This window comes from Dromiciops gliroides, chromosome 1 (assembly GCF_019393635.1).
Source record: "Dromiciops gliroides isolate mDroGli1 chromosome 1, mDroGli1.pri, whole genome shotgun sequence".
In the NCBI taxonomy this organism is placed as follows: domain Eukaryota; kingdom Metazoa; phylum Chordata; class Mammalia; order Microbiotheria; family Microbiotheriidae; genus Dromiciops; species Dromiciops gliroides.
In genome coordinates this window covers 175,228,662-175,244,663 of record NC_057861.1, presented here as the reverse complement: position 1 = coordinate 175,244,663, position 16,002 = coordinate 175,228,662, and the positions used below count along the sequence as shown (strand labels likewise).

The window sequence follows — 16,002 nt, the reverse complement described above, 5'->3', positions numbered from 1 at the left end:
TTGTGGAAATAGATAATATAAATATATGTAATTAATATATTTAAGGGACAACATAAATACTAGTTGTTATTTAATCATTATTATTATTACCTCACATGTATCATGTTCATTTCTCCCTTCATATTATTATATATCCTTAACTGCCCTGACTCCCATTTCTTCAAACAATCTTTCAAAAAGTTGCCAAAATAATTGTCCATACGCACAAGTCTAATATTATCACTAAAATTCTTTAAAACCTTTAGTAGCTCCTTATTGCTTTTAGAATAAAACCCATAATCCTTAGAATGCCATTTAAGGCTATCATAACTTGGCTTCCCAATTTTACTTTATACTACTCTTTCATATACTATTTATCCCAGCCAAGGAATAGTGCAAGTGATGCCCAATCTAGTCCTGAGTTCTCTATGATTTTACATAGGTTAAGTGGTAGCTAGGTGGTACAGTGGATAGAATACCATCCCTGGAATCAGGAGGACCTGGGTTCGAATTTAACCTTAGACATTTACTATCCATGTTACCTTGGGTAAGTCACTTAATACTGATTGCCTCAAGAAAAGAAAAAGAGTTATTTTAGACAGACTAGTTCTGATGGAATGAATACAATCCCATATTATTGCCTCCTATTGAACTCTTTCTTTTTCCTCTAGACCCAGCTCAGATACCAATTTTTCCATCTAGTTCTTTTTGAGGAACTCAAATGAACATGATTTCCACCTTTGAAGATTTTCTTGGGAGTTTTTCCTGGAACTCTCCTTTTCTCCTATCAAAATCTACCTAATGTCTTCCTTATTTATCTAGATACTGTATTGTATATCACCTGTTCTTTAATTTGACTATAATCCTTGTGAATGCTCACTAAATATTAAAGGAATAAAATGCAAGTTATTATTTCTTTATTACTGATATCTCTACTTTTTAATCTTTGCATTTCCAGAATCTAATACAAACAGTTCCTGGAACATTAATTCAGACTTACAATTTTATTGGTATAGGGAACTGTACAGGAAAGAATTCCCTTGATCAAAGCAGATCCACAACTGCTTAGACCTTCCTAATATTCTTTATTCTCCTTGACGTACTCTGTCATGAACCAGTTACCTTGGCTGGTTTGCTCTTCCCTGCACATGTCACTACATCTCTTGCCTCTGTACCTCTCATTCCTGGAATGCTCTTCCTCCTCACCTCTGCCTCCTGGCTGCCTTCAAGACTCAATTCAGATCCCATTGTCCCCTACACCTCTTCTCTCTGAGATCCCATTCCACAGGGTATATATATATATATATATATATATATATACACATATGTATACACATATATATATGTATGTATATACATATATGTATATATGTGTGTATATATATATATATATTGTATGTACAATATTGAAATCCTCCCATCCTTCAAAGCCCAGCTCAGTTAACTGATCTCAAAGAAAGCTCATGTTCCCATTTTCTCTTGGTCTCTGAAGGCATGGAGAGAAATAACTCCTTCAAGAGTTCTTTTTCAGTCTAGATTGTCATTAGGCAGACGTTTATTTTACTTCAGGCAAAAAATTATTATAGTCAAAACCTTGTTGGCCCTTCATATTTCTCAAAATCTCCTTCCCCTCTTTCCTATGAGTCTTTCAATAATTCTATAACCAAGTGCTTGGAAAAACCTTTAAAATGATTTGAAAATGAAATATATTTAAAAGTCTATAATGTTTTCTCCACTGAGTAGCTGCCAGTCTAATGGATTTGTAGCTGCTCTCTGGAGATGAGGTGAAGAAAGGTCTTGGAATTTGTAACATGCAAAACATTTAATAAATTACCACTTTATGAAAGGCACTGTGCTATGTATGGGTGATAAAGATCAGTAACATGAGGACCCTACCCTCCAAAAACTTCCAATGTATTTGTTAAAAGAAGACAAGCAAAAATAACCATAATACAAATCAAAATCAAGTCGATGAATAGGAGAGCTAATAAGCATTATTAGAATGATGAGGATGGAAAGGTTTCTTCCATTGGAATAAGGAGAGAGGAAGGCATCTGGAAAAGCTTCATGGAAATACTAGAGCCTGAGCTAGACCCTGAAGGATAAGAAGGATCAACAATCAGTAAAAGTGTACTCCCTATAAAGCCCATACACTTTCAGCCAACTCAGAGGACTCCACTGGTATAAATATGTCTGGGACTCAGGGGAGATCAGGGCAAGCTCAGCCAGGCATGCTGAATCTGAGTGCCATCTTTTCTAAGAATGATCTTTGACCCTTCTCCTCCTATCTCCTCTCATGCTAAACCAGTCATTTTTTAAATTAGAAATAAAATTGTAGAAAATTTTGATAAACGACAAAGTACAAAGAATTTAACAATCCCATATTAGAAAAGACCTTCAGTTTAGTTTTTTTTCTCTTTGATGTGACACCTGGGGTTTGATTTCCCACTGTCAGAAGTTGAAATATGAGAGGTAGATGCATTTCCATGAGATGTTGCAGAACTGTCTTAAGGGGAATTAAGGACCACTGTCCTCCCTCTCTGAAACCTATACCCATAAATATACCATTCATGTACATACATATGAATGATATATGAATATATGTATATTTATATATATGTATCTCTAAATATCCATCATATCTGTTTTTCTATGTACCTGTCCATATATCTACCCACTTATTTTTATGTTTCTATCATTTATCTATTATCTATCTATCTATCTTCTGACTCTGATGAGATTAAAGTGAAAATGAGAAGGCAGTCTTGCTCTTTTTCAAAGACCTTTGGCTTCCTTCTTTAGATCAAATAAGAGATTAGCTGGTATAGAAAAAGAAAATATGTGAAGCTAAGTCAACATATTAGGCAATAAGGTCACCATCATATATGGAGTGAGTAATCCCTTTGTACCTTTGCTGAAAATGGCCCACTAAAATTAGCATTCATTCTTGTCTGTATGTGTTTGTCTGTAATCAAGTAGGGTCATTTTCACCATTTGTTCTAACTAAAATATAAGACACATTTATTGTTCTGTGCAAAGGCTTTTGCTAATTTATTTGGTAAATGCATCTTGACTTTACTCTTGCAGACCCACAGGGACTTTTGGCTCTCTCTGTATTTCCAAGGCCAACCCCTATAGCTGACGCCTGGCTGTCAAGAGAGAATAAAAGAATGACTATGTGGCATCATCATGGATTTTTCTTTGCCAATTTTTCTTTTCTATAAATATAATCCTCATTTTCAAGGAACTCTGGATAAGATTACTGCATTTAACTATTTTGGGGAAGTACTGTCTGTTCTATGTTGGGGTTGGAAGGGATGTTCTCATTTGTTTTCATCCCTGTGGCAGTGCAGTTATGGGGCATGGGCATCCTGTTTGAAGCTTTCACAGAGTGCCTGGGTCCGGGAGGTTAATTTAGAAAATGCTCTATAAGAGACTAGTGAGACAGATGGGCTGATGTGGAGGTAGAAACAATGTATTAGGATGTTCTATCACATTGTTTTCCTATTCACTACTTTATTTCCCCTTTGATATCATAGTAGTTGTTTGTTCTTCCAGAATCTATCAATATGAACAGGATTAGTGTTCTTTCTTCAGAAGCATCATAAAAGCTAATGCTTTTTCATAGACCTGATATTATAAATTGTGCCAGCTGGGTAGCACAGTGGATAGAGTATTGCACCTGGGGTCAGGAAGACCTGAATTCAAATCTGGTCTCAGATACTTACTAGCTGTGTGACCCTAGGCAAGTCACTTAACCTCATTTGCCTTAGTTTTCTAATCTGTAAAAATGAGCTGGAGAAGAAATTGGTGAACCACTGAAGTATCTTTGCCAAGAAAACCCCAAATGGGCTCACAAAGAGTCAGTAACGACTGAAGGGACTAAAAAGAATAATAGATAACTACATAAAGAACAGGTGACAAACAGGAGGGGCAGAAGGTTTCTTTCTTGAAATCATAACACTTCTGATGTCAACCAACAAACAATGGGCTGGTTTCCCAACCCAGGTTTTTGTTTGTTTTTTGTTTTTTAACCAACACACCAGGTACAAAGCAAGGATCTATTTGTGCATCTAGATAAACCTTTGAGAGGGTCTGCGTGCCTTTGGAGTCAAAAGGTAGTCACAAACCATGACAGACCCTATAAATGACCAATTAGTGGGCTGTCCTACAAATACGTGGACATTATTACTAACCCATCTTTAGCAGGGAATATAACTTAATTATTATTCCAGTAGGTGGTGATGGAGTTCACCCAATCCAATCCATCAATACATAAACTCCTCATACTAATGCAGATTCCAATCATTCCAGTAGGTAGCCTCATGGGCTTATGGGATAAACTTGTGAGCAATTAATTAAATTATTTTTTGAGTAATTAATCAACGTCCCACATTTTTCTTGGTAACAGAATATAACCCTGACTTTGGGGTTATCTTAATCCAGTGAGAATTACAAGAATAATAGACTTGAAACAATAACAAGTGATGTGATATATAATAATAAAGGTAAGCAGAAGGAAATATTGAATATAAGTAACAGATACAATATTCAATTATATGTACACAATGCATTATATGTTTATATATGCATATATAACAAGATAGAGTCATACATATAACTGTATATATGTATCATATGTGTAGATATTACCACATAGTAAAACTATATATAACTATGCATGTAATTATGCATATATAAAGTTATTGTATATACTACATATACAGAGAAAGAGTATGTATATATATATCATTATATATGTACGTGTGTATTGTGTGACTGTACGTGTATGTGTAAACCATTTTGTACAGGTCATAAGTGCTATAGGACTTCAGAAATATGGTTAAGTAAAGTCTCCATAGAAGAAGTGGGATTTGAGTTGGCCCTTGAAAGATGGACTTGATTGGGCTAAATGAAGAAGAGAAGGGACTACAAGCAAGGGTGACAGCATAAGCAAGGTCTAAGGAGGTACAAGTGTGACATGTCACTGGGCTAAAATGGAAATTGTCCTGACTATGGCCCAGGACAAGTCCTCCCTTTTTTCTTCTACTCAAACAGGAAGGTATGTCCTTTATAGTAGCTAAGTGGCACAGTGGATAGAGACCTGGACCTGAAGTCAGGAAGAGCTGAGTTCAAATTTTACCCCACACATTAATAAGTACTAGCTGTGTAACCTTGGGCAAGTCGCATAACCTCTATATACCTTAGTTTTCTTAAATATAAAATGGGGATAAATAATACTTCCTAACTCCCAGAGTTATTATTGTGGGGATCAAATGAGATATACTTGTAAAGCCCTTAGCATAGTGTCTGACACATAGTGGGTACTTAATAAATACTTATTTCTTTCCTTTCTTCCTTGATAATATTATTTCAATTAGCCTCATCACTGGCATGATGCTTTAATCGCCTAATTTAGAGCTGGAAGTAACCTTAGAGACAGCTGAGTCCAATCTACTCATTTTACAGAAGGGGAAATTGAGGCACAGAGTATTGATGTGACTTGTCCAGGGTCATATATCTAGGAAATATCTAAGGCAAGATTTGAACCCTGGTCTTTCTGATTCCAGGTCCACTGACCTATTCATTGCATATCAATCAAAGATTCAGGGCTAGAAGAGACCTTAGAAGGCACTTAGTCCATCCCCTTCCCTTATTTCATGGTTAAGGTGAAAAAAAAAAAAAGTTGAATAAGGGTGAAGTCATTTGCCTAAGGTCAATTTGAAACTAGGTCCTTCAATACTAAATCCAAGGCTCTTTTCTTTTGAATGATAATATCTCCCTTGAAATTTTCTGCTTAGTAGCATCTGCCAGACTATGTATTACTATAGAATAGCCTCTAAAAACCCAGGGTCACCTCCAAGTTTTGAGAATAAATCAGAGTAAGATTCTAGTAGAGGGTTTATATATAAAGAACAAATAAACATGTCTAGCTATATGTGATAGGTAAGTATAGAGAATAATTTCTTTCTCAATACTCATTTTATCAAGTCAAATCAATAAGCACTTATTAAATACCCACTATGTGTCAGGCAAGCATCTACTAAGCACCTACTATGTGAATGGTCACCTACTATGTTATTTGTCCCACTATATATCAGGAATGTAAAGACAAAAAAAAAACCTGCCTCAAGGCATTTCCAGTCTATTGGAGTAGGTTGACATTTCTAATTTTAACCTAATGGTCTTTTGAAATGATGGTTGCTATTCCCATTGGAGCCTATTTGTGCATCAACGTTATGTTTATTGAGCCTGCAAAGCACAAAATTGGTCTTTTTTTCACTCCTTGGTTCCCAGGAATAATTGCCCAAAGTGTGTTTTTGATATGTGACCTTTATCAGAAGTCATCTCCTTTCCATATGAGACTTTGTAATTCTGAATCAAATTAGAAACAAATGGAATCCTGGGGTGCAGACGTACTGATATTAGTGAACTGAAGTGGCCTTAGGGTCAGTTATACATTCTTTTAATCTCATCTAACAGGATCTAGGGATAGTTTCTTCTTACTTTCCGTCTTTTTCCACTTACAGGGCCATAATTTAAGGGGCTGAACTTCTTTGAAAAACAATACTAAAATGCTCCATTCTCCTGAAATATCATTGACAATTACCCAATGCCTAACAAAGTGCCTGGCATATAAAAGGTGATTAAAATATACTAGTTGACTGAATGATTGATGGTCATTTAATTTTCATGAACATGTTAAGAAACGTTAATGATAAAACCAAGTTAAGAACTTGAGAAAATGGTGTATTTTAAACTTTTCCTCTGTGTGTATGTGCATTTATGAACCCAAAGTTCCATGGAAAATAATGTGATTTCTTTGTGCTGTTATTTTTCAGAAAACACCTTTTCTAGAATCTTGGCAGGTCTGGAGTCATCAGTCTGGCACCTTGGTGTGGAAGCGGCACTGAGGTCAATGGTCCTGCCAAACCTTGTAGATGAAGCTATTGCTTTTCTAAGTGAAAAATTTGTCCATGAATCTATTTCCTATTATTCTTAAAATCATGCTGATGAATTGTAGTAGGATAAATGTAAAGTTTCAAACACCTTTTGAATATTACAGGCCATTTTTCCTAGCAAAGTCAGAGAGGGTATTCACTTGAAAACATGAGGCTTAGATGGATCTCCTAAAATCTTTTGGAGGATGTATCACTACATTGCAACCTTTGCCCTGATGCCCAATCTGGCTCTCTGCTCTTTCTACCAAATAGCTTTAGTTATATAGACTGTTTCAATGCAATGAACCCATAACTTTGGCTTTTATCCCAAATATTTCTCTATGAATGATTTCCCAATTTCTTTCTGGTCAATAAACAACAACAATGATGATTCATGTTTATACTGAGCACTTGAAAGCTTACAGAGAGCATTTGTTTCAACATAACTCTGTGAGGTATATAAAACTAGTAACTGTGTAATAGACTGGTCATGATGATACGTTTTATAATTCTACTCTTGGTTTTTAGGAATAATCCATTAAAACCCCCAAATGAACATACTTTTCTCCATGTTCTTAGCTACCAAAGACAATGATGATTTTACTTTTTGATTTGTGCCTTGATTTCCTCTTGAACTGATGGAAATGAGCAGTGAGAACTTCTACTTTCACTAGGGGAAATAGGAACCATGATTTGCTAATGCTAGAAAGAGGACAGTTAATGCTGGGCAGTCTCCCTGGAAAATTCAATGCTTATTCTGAGGTATATGAGGGTAAGGAGAGGATCTTAGGACACACCATTTTATTTGTGGGTGTCAGAAAAAAATGATGATTTAGTATCTAATTTTATGTGAAGTATCAATGAGAAATATAAAAAAACATAAGATGTAAAAGAAAATGCAAAGATTATGCTCCACATGAAGGCATTTTTAAAAGTCACTTTGGTTGCCTCTAAGTGGCAGGCATGATCAAATATTAAAGATTGACTTACCTTACCTTTCATAGTCAGCAAATCCATAGACATCCCATTGAGAACAAGAAGACCTTACCTGCTGATGTGTGCTTGAACTTTTCACTTTTCTTCTTCCTCCATTTCCATGGCTTGAAAATCCTTCCCAGGTTGGCAAATTTACTCCTCCTCCGGATTGGCGGTGTGTGGGTGCCAGGGACCAAAGAGTCAGAGCGCATTGCCGCCAGTCTCTCCACTTCCTCAGCTTTCCCCAGGAGAAGAGAAAGGAAATCAGAAGAGAGGAAAGTGTTAAAAATTAAAGCCCAGATGGCCACTGTTTTCCATGGTTACAGATAATAGAAACCACATGACAAGAGCCTCTTTTCTTTTTTCCTTTTTTTTTTTTTTTGCCCCTTGGCATGGGACCTACAACTTACGGTGCTATAACCTTCAGTTTAACCTTCAGCTAAGCATTGTAGAGTTCAAAATTGAAAGAGGTTTTGACTACCCTAGCCTACTCTCACAGGAAGAGAAGGCTTTCTTTGCCAAGTCATAGTCTTCCCTGGGACAGAATCTATGTGTGTGTGTGTGTGTGTGTGTGTGTGTGTGTGTGTGTGTGTGTGTGTGTGCATGTGCATGTTAGGATAGAAGGGCAGGGGAGCAAAGGGATAAAGCAAGAAGAGCCAAGTGAGAAAATCAGACCAATTGGGGATCCAGTAATCCTTCAAGCAAAAACCTGGCAGATGTATGTACTTGACTACAACACCGTCTGCTGAGAAGAAAAGGAGGGGGCAAACATTTCCTCAGTCATCTACTCCGGCACCAGCTCCACTTCCACCTCCTTCTCTCTGCTAACCCTGCTTGGTTCAGGAACTTCAGACAGTTTTGAAATGTATCTGCTAAGCAGTTGTTCTACCTGAGGGCTAGGAACCAATTTTAGCATCCTGTACTCCCAGAAATTATTCTTCTTTCTGTGGAACAGCCCTCCTGTTTTCCCCAGGTTTTATTTGTTGTATGTATGTATGGGCTGTCTGTGTGTGCTTTTTAAAAATGGATTCCTATAATTGTAGCTATGAAAAGGCACTGGAGGTCACAGAGGGTGATTCCCTCAGTTTATATATGAAAAAGCATCTTTCATCTTAACACAAAGAAAAGTGGTTCCTTCCTTAAAAAAATTATCTCATTTTATTTTTTTCTAAAAAAACCTCAAATGACTCCTTACAACCTCCCAGTGAGAAAAAAATATTTTGCAGTCTGAATTTTTCAGATAAGGCAGCTGAAGCTTAAAGAAATAATGGATGAAGATGTAGGTAGAATCCACTTTTCTAAAGAGAAAGGTAAAAAGGAAAGGGACAAACATTTATTATGAGCCTACTATGTGCCAAGGACTGTGCTAGGAACCTTGGATTCTTGATTCCCAGAGGTGCCATTTAGTAGCCTGGTATCAGGTATCTACAACTACTTTTATGCCATCCTCCAGTGCCCCAGGTTTTACTTCTGACTGCCCTGGCCCTCTGGCTCTGGGCATCTTCCTCCCCCTTCCCCCACTAATAGCTATGGAAACAAAAAAGTAAGCAAACTTTACATCCATTCCTGGAAAGTATATACTAATAGATTGTCATAAGACTCCACCCACCATCCTTGTGATGTCCCTGACCATACACACTTACCTAGAAACTACTCCCTTGTTTGTGTTTTATTCTCCTGGTACAATGTAAGGCTCTATAGGGAGGAACTATCTTGCTTTTATATTTGTATGCACTGCATTTAATACAGTTCCTGGAAGATAGTAAACACTTAATAAATGTCTTTTCATAGATTCATTCATTCATTCATTTCACTCACTCACTCACTGACTCTTCTATATGGTCAAATTTCAGATTCTTAAAGGTAACTGTATCATTATATTCCTGCTAAGTCTTCTCTTGCTCAAGTTAAACATATGCACTTCCTTCAGCCAATCCCCATATGGCATAGCTTTCATTCTTCCCATAATCCTTGTCACTCTTTTGAGCACACTCCAGGCTATTTATTTTCTTCTTAAATTGAGGCACCCAGAATTGAACATTACAGATATAGGCTAGCGAGGATAGTGGAAATGCTATTAATGCAACCTAGACACTTTTTTTTAAAAAATTGGCTACCAGGTCATACTTCTGACTTACATTGAACTTTTGTAGCTATAAGCCTAAATTTTTTTTCATACTAACAGTTATCTAACTATAACTTCTATATTTACATAATTTATTTTTGTAATGTAATTAGTTTTATATAAGGTAATTTTCTATACTTATGTAATTTATTTTATACAATATACCCTCCTATACTTAATGTAATTGATTTTATACAATCCAACCATCTCTACTTATATAACTGATTTTTTGAACCCAAGTGAAGGATTTTACATTTATTCCTACTAATTTTTATCTTACTTGATTCTGCCTACTATTCTATCTTAATAATTATGAAACTGTTCTCTAATATGCATGATCAGTGATCACCTACTTGTACTAATAGACCAAAATACCTATTTTCTGCTATGCTTTGGTTCTTTGAGGTATCATAGAAAGGAACAAAATATTTGCGCTCTATGGAAAATGATTTACCTAGCTCCCATTTAGCCATTTAAAGCAAACTTTATAAAGCTAAAAGTGTGGGCTAATTTCTTCATGCAACACTCCTTTGCCCCAGGGTCAGAATAATTTTTTATTGCTGGAGTTGTTAAGTTAGATCACTTTTTGTTGCTAGAATAGAGAAGGAAAGAAGATGAATACATGGACTCCCTTTGAAAAAATGGAGATGATTCATTAGTATTGATATTATTTAGTCAAATTTAGCTCATTCTTAGATTCAATCAGTGAAGTAATGAATGTGAGTATTCTTTACAGCATTGTGGAAAACCCTCTTGTTTCATAATTACATCTGTATTAGATGAAGGAACAGTTCCTCAGAAATATCCACAGCTAAGTAAGCATAATATGAAATTAGGAGAGCCTTTAAGAAATCTGAAGTGACAAGGAACTGAAGAATTGTTATAATGGCATAATTATAACCAAGTGGTTAAATGGTCTCCAATTAAGCATATTATTGATTCAACTCAAGTTATTCAGCCACTAAACACAGACTACATCTCTAAGACTTCAGTAGCCTGTGAGCATAGTGTATTTATTACATTTAATTGGTTTATTTTTTAAAATTGTCTAAATTACTTTTCTTTTGTAAACACATTTGCTTATAGGCCTTGGCTCTCTATTTTATTGCTGTATCACAAAAGAATAATGAAAGGCTGAGCTTGACAAGGAAGAGCAGCCCACTTCAATGAACTCTGTTGACAAATCAGATGAAACCAAAGGAATGCAAAATAATGTGATCCACTTCACAGAAAGGAAGAAAGATCAGAGAAAGGGAAGAGGACAGGTGTCAAAGGGAGCAGACAAGGAATGTTGATGATCATTTCTTTCCTCCTTTTGTAAACAGTATCCAGAAATGATGATTCTGCACAACCAAAGGCAGGGGACAGTGGCAGAGAGAATGCTCACTGAAACACAAGGCTGATGTAATGACATCTTGCCAGAACCTAGGATGATGGACCCAATGGTAGGACCAGGCATTGCTGTACTAAAATCGCTGAGGGGACTGGGCCAGATCATCTCTTGAAATCCTTTCCAGCGCTAAGATCTAAGTAAATACTCTAAGAACCAGGCAATTCTCTTCCCCTCAGAATTTAACTGAGTTTGCGATATCCTCCAGGACAAATGTCTTGGGGATGACTTCACTCTCCCTTTGAAAGAGAAATGATCCAAGGAAATGCTTGATTTATGTCTCATTTTAATTGCCTGAAGATGAGGAACATTTAACTGCTTAAGTCTTGACTCCAAACTGACTTGGGAGTTGGATCTGTGTAAAATCTTAGAGAATACTTAGAGAAGAGGTTAAGAAAGGAACCCTTTACTAAGCATAAGAAGAAATAGCTTTCTATTTAACCTTTATATCTCTGATTATGGCTGGGGTTCATCTTAAGGCTTTTTCTAACAAAAGTATCAAATGCTTGGGTCCCACTGAGCTATAGGATTAGATCATATTGAGTAGGAAAGCATCTTCCTAAGCATTTCAGGAAGAAAAATGCAAGGATTTCTGCTCTTCCTCATCTGTGATTAAGTGGGAAAAGCACTGGACTTGAACTATAGAGACCCAGGCTGTAGCATCTAATAATTGTGTGACCTTGGAAAAGTCACTAAATTTCTCTGTGCCTCAGTTTCTCCCAATGTAAAATGGGAATAATGGTGTCAGCATGACTTACCTCATAGGGTTGTGAGAACAAGCATTTTTAAAATCTTAAAGCATTATATATATATATGTACATATGTGTGTATCAGTTATTTTATCATATCTCAGCTATATACTGCTTTATAGTTCTCAAAGTTTTACAAAGATACATATATAAATACACATATAGTTAGGTTCTATATTATATGAATTATACATAATATAGTATACATAGCTATTACATTTATATGTATTTATAGTCTATGTAGCTACATAGACTATATTATATATGATTTACAGAAATATGTATATAATTATATGTAATAAAATATGTATTATATATGTAGCCATGTAATTTAAGCCTTACAACTCTTTAAAGTAGGTTGTAGAGGTATTATTATCCCTGTGTTACAGATGAAGAAACTGAGTCTCAAGAGGTTGACTGACTTGCTCAGAGTTAGTGTCAGAAGAGATGTGAATAACACAACAATAAAAATAATTAATATTAATAATAGCTAACATTTGTAAAGCACTTACTGTATGTCAGGCACTGTGTTTTATAATCATTATCTCATTTGATCCTCACAACAACCCTGAAGTTAGGTGCTACTATTAATCCATTTTACAGATGAGGTAACTGATGCAAACAGAGGTTAAATGGCTTGCTCAGACTCACAGAGCTAAATGTTTGAGGCCTGATTAAAACTTGGGAAGATGAGTCTTCCTGACTCCAGGTCTGGCATTCTATGCACTGTACCACCTAATTGTCCCATTGGATTGCACTGGATTAGATTAGATGGTCTCTAAGATTTTTCCAGCTCATAATATTATACAATTCTATCATATGTGTTCCTTACTCTGAGAAATATGTAGGGTCTTTCCTTCTAAAGTTATAGTAAGCATTAAGCATTAAGTTCTACTTCCTCTCATACAGATGAGCAAAGAAGTTCAAAGTTGGAAGAGAACTCCAAGGTCATCTGGTACAACCCTAAACACTTTACTGGAGATTGAGAGTACATTTAAAGAGTCAAAGGCACACAACAGGGCTTCAGGAAAGGGCTCTACAAGCAGTTAAGACTAGCTGTCCTGAATGCAAAGTATATTTGTGCCATACTCACCTCACATCCCTCAAAGATTAGATGCCATCTATTTAAATGGAGATGCCAAAAAGCACTTGGCTCTTTTGCCGTCTATGTCAGGATTACCTCTTCTCTGAGTTGCAAATGCCACCACAAAGCAAACCTAACCATTTAGAGAGTACCACTTAATGGAAGAACATAACTTTTTAGGCAGTACACAACTTTGCAGAGTAAACTTGTCTTATAGAACCTGGCAGTTGTTATGTGGATTTGCCAAGTATATGAAAGAAGGATTTTTTTGTCCATTTTCCCCTCTCCAAGACAAATGATATCACTGCCATATTAAAAGTCCACTTAGAGGGATATGATTTTGAGTTGGAAGGGATCTTGGTGGCCATGTGGTTTAACTTTTTCATTTTTCAGATGAGAAAACTGAGGCACAAAGAAGTTAAGTGACAACTCAAAGTTACAGAGGCATTTAGCAGAGGAGGGATTTGAACCCAATTTCTCTGACTATGGAACCAGTTCTCTTTCAATTGTACCACACTCTCTGTGAAAAGTGTCTTCTCAGGCTGTAGTATCTGCTCATCCTAAGACCACATTCTGATAACCAAAGCACGTTCAAAATCAGCTTTTTTTTCAAGAACCCAGACCCCAGATATAGAAACTGCTTTCTTCCAAATAGTAGCTATTCTGCTTGCAATTTCTCTACTTCATTTGGAGAATATACATAGATACATACATTCAATTTTTTATTTTTTGCGGGGCAATGAGGGTTAAATGACCTGCCCAGGGTCACACAGCAAGTAAGTATCAAGTATCTGAGGCCAGATTTGAACTCATGTCCTCCTGAATCCAGGGCCGGTGCTTTATCTACTGTGCCACCCAGCTGGTCCCTCACCTATACATTCATACATACACATAGAGAGACAGAGAGAAACAGAGTCAGAGAGACAAAGAGACATTGACAGAGACAAACAGAGACATACAGATAGAGACAGAGAGAGATGGCTTTGAACTGTTATTCTAATTGTACAGAAATTAAAATGCAAAAATTATACATCAAAACATAGCAGTGGGACCAGTTCTAAGCAAAACTGTAAATAAGGTAAATAAACTGTGTCCCTTTTATGCGGCTGGGTAAGAAGTGCCTCCTTCCTTTTTGATACATTTCCCACCAAAGTACATACATACAGAGAAATGAGGGACCTCTGTTATCATCTAATAGTCCCTGAGGGAATGGGTTAGACTAGGGGACCAGAATTGCATTATCAATTTTAGCCAAGGTGTTAATGGCTGATAATAGATTTTTGTTACTGACCTGCTAAGTCATTTACGTTTTAGGAACTATCTACAATCTTAATCCAAATGTCAGTAATGTGGAGAAGCTCCTGGAAAGAAGATTGGGGATTTCAGTGAATCTTAAATCAACCCCCAGGGGTCTTTTATCTGACTATTCCCTACCAGGGGAATCACCAAGACTTTACCACAACCCTCAAACAAATCACAACTTACAAACAGGCAAACACAACTATCCTATATCCTAAATCCAACCCCAAATACAGCGGGACACTTTACAACTGTCTTTCCAGTAACTGAGGAGACAAGAAATAGAACATTTCATTATCTAGTACATTGCCTTACACACAACTGGTGTTCAATGGTGATCTGATAAATTTAGTGTTTGGTACATGCATTGCAATCTATTGTTGCAGTTCCTTAGTAACTACAGGAACTAAGCTATGCCTTAGTCCTTTAGTAACTGCTTATGAAGGTTATAAATTGCAGGAGGAATATAAAAGCACTTGTGCCCATATAATATAGTCCTTTTGGGTGAGAGGAAAAAAAAACCTAAAGCTACATTTAAGTAAGATGCTTCTAGTTCTTGGCACATTTTCTCCATCACTTGGCCAAGTTTCCTCTTTTTCTGTAGCTTCCAGAGATTTTTGGCTGGGAGTGGGCAGTGCCACCTACTCCCAACAGCAGACTCTGTGGGATGCTTTCACAGCCTTGCTCCCCCCCATATATACATTGCTTATAGGCTTTACTGTAAACAAGCACAGTCCTGTTTTATTTAGAGCTCAGAAAAAAGGGGAACATGCCAGGAACTCTGGGCATTTCTACCAACTTCTGCCCTCCATCAGCCTTGGAAAGGAGGGAGCTGGGAAAAGTGCTTGGCCCTACCTGTGGACCCTGAGTCATGATTTTGTCATCTTTATTTTATAGTAGCTGTAGTTGAAATCTAAGATCAAGCTCTGCACCCCCTCCCGCCCTAGCCCCAGACCTGCTGGCATTTCTAAGAGATGCCCACTCCCACAATTGCAAAGGTACATACTACTTTGAGCTCTAGAATCTTGAACAGTTATGCTGGGAACAAGAATGCTGTCCAGACAAAGCAGAAGTATTTTCTCTCCATAGGATGAACTTTCATAAAAGTTTAACTGATCACTCTCAGCTTCATGGGAAAGTCTAAACAAGGTCTGTTTTCCTTTAACCACCAGTGGTGAAGAACTGGCGCCCACCAACTCACACACACACATAAGTATGGCTTGCAAAGTATTCCTTTAGCATGCCAGGGAAAAGATCCTAGAACTCCAGGAGAAAAGATGAAGCAGCCTAATTATAGTCTGTTTCTTTCTAAGGATCGTTTTCCCTCTGTGTTAATCCCAGTTTTTTGGATTCTGACAGGGTGACATAGTGAACGGAGGAGTGGATTTGGGGTCAGGAAGCCTTGAGTTCAGATCCTACCTTAGACATTTACTAATTGTGTGGCCCTGGACAAGTCATTT

At 36.8% G+C, this 16,002-nt stretch overlaps 1 protein-coding gene across 9 annotated transcripts in view; it reads right to left on the bottom strand.

Annotated features, from left to right (window-relative positions):
- The window catches only part of PHACTR1 (phosphatase and actin regulator 1), a 690,544-nt gene that overhangs the window by 252,282 nt on the left and 422,260 nt on the right, over positions 1-16,002 (bottom strand). For all 9 annotated transcript variants that reach the window (XM_043963320.1, XM_043963327.1, XM_043963352.1 and 6 more), the window contains one exon: positions 7,969-8,133. In XM_043963320.1, the coding sequence (XP_043819255.1) occupies positions 7,969-8,133 (165 nt within the window). The remainder of the gene's footprint in view (positions 1-7,968; positions 8,134-16,002) is intronic.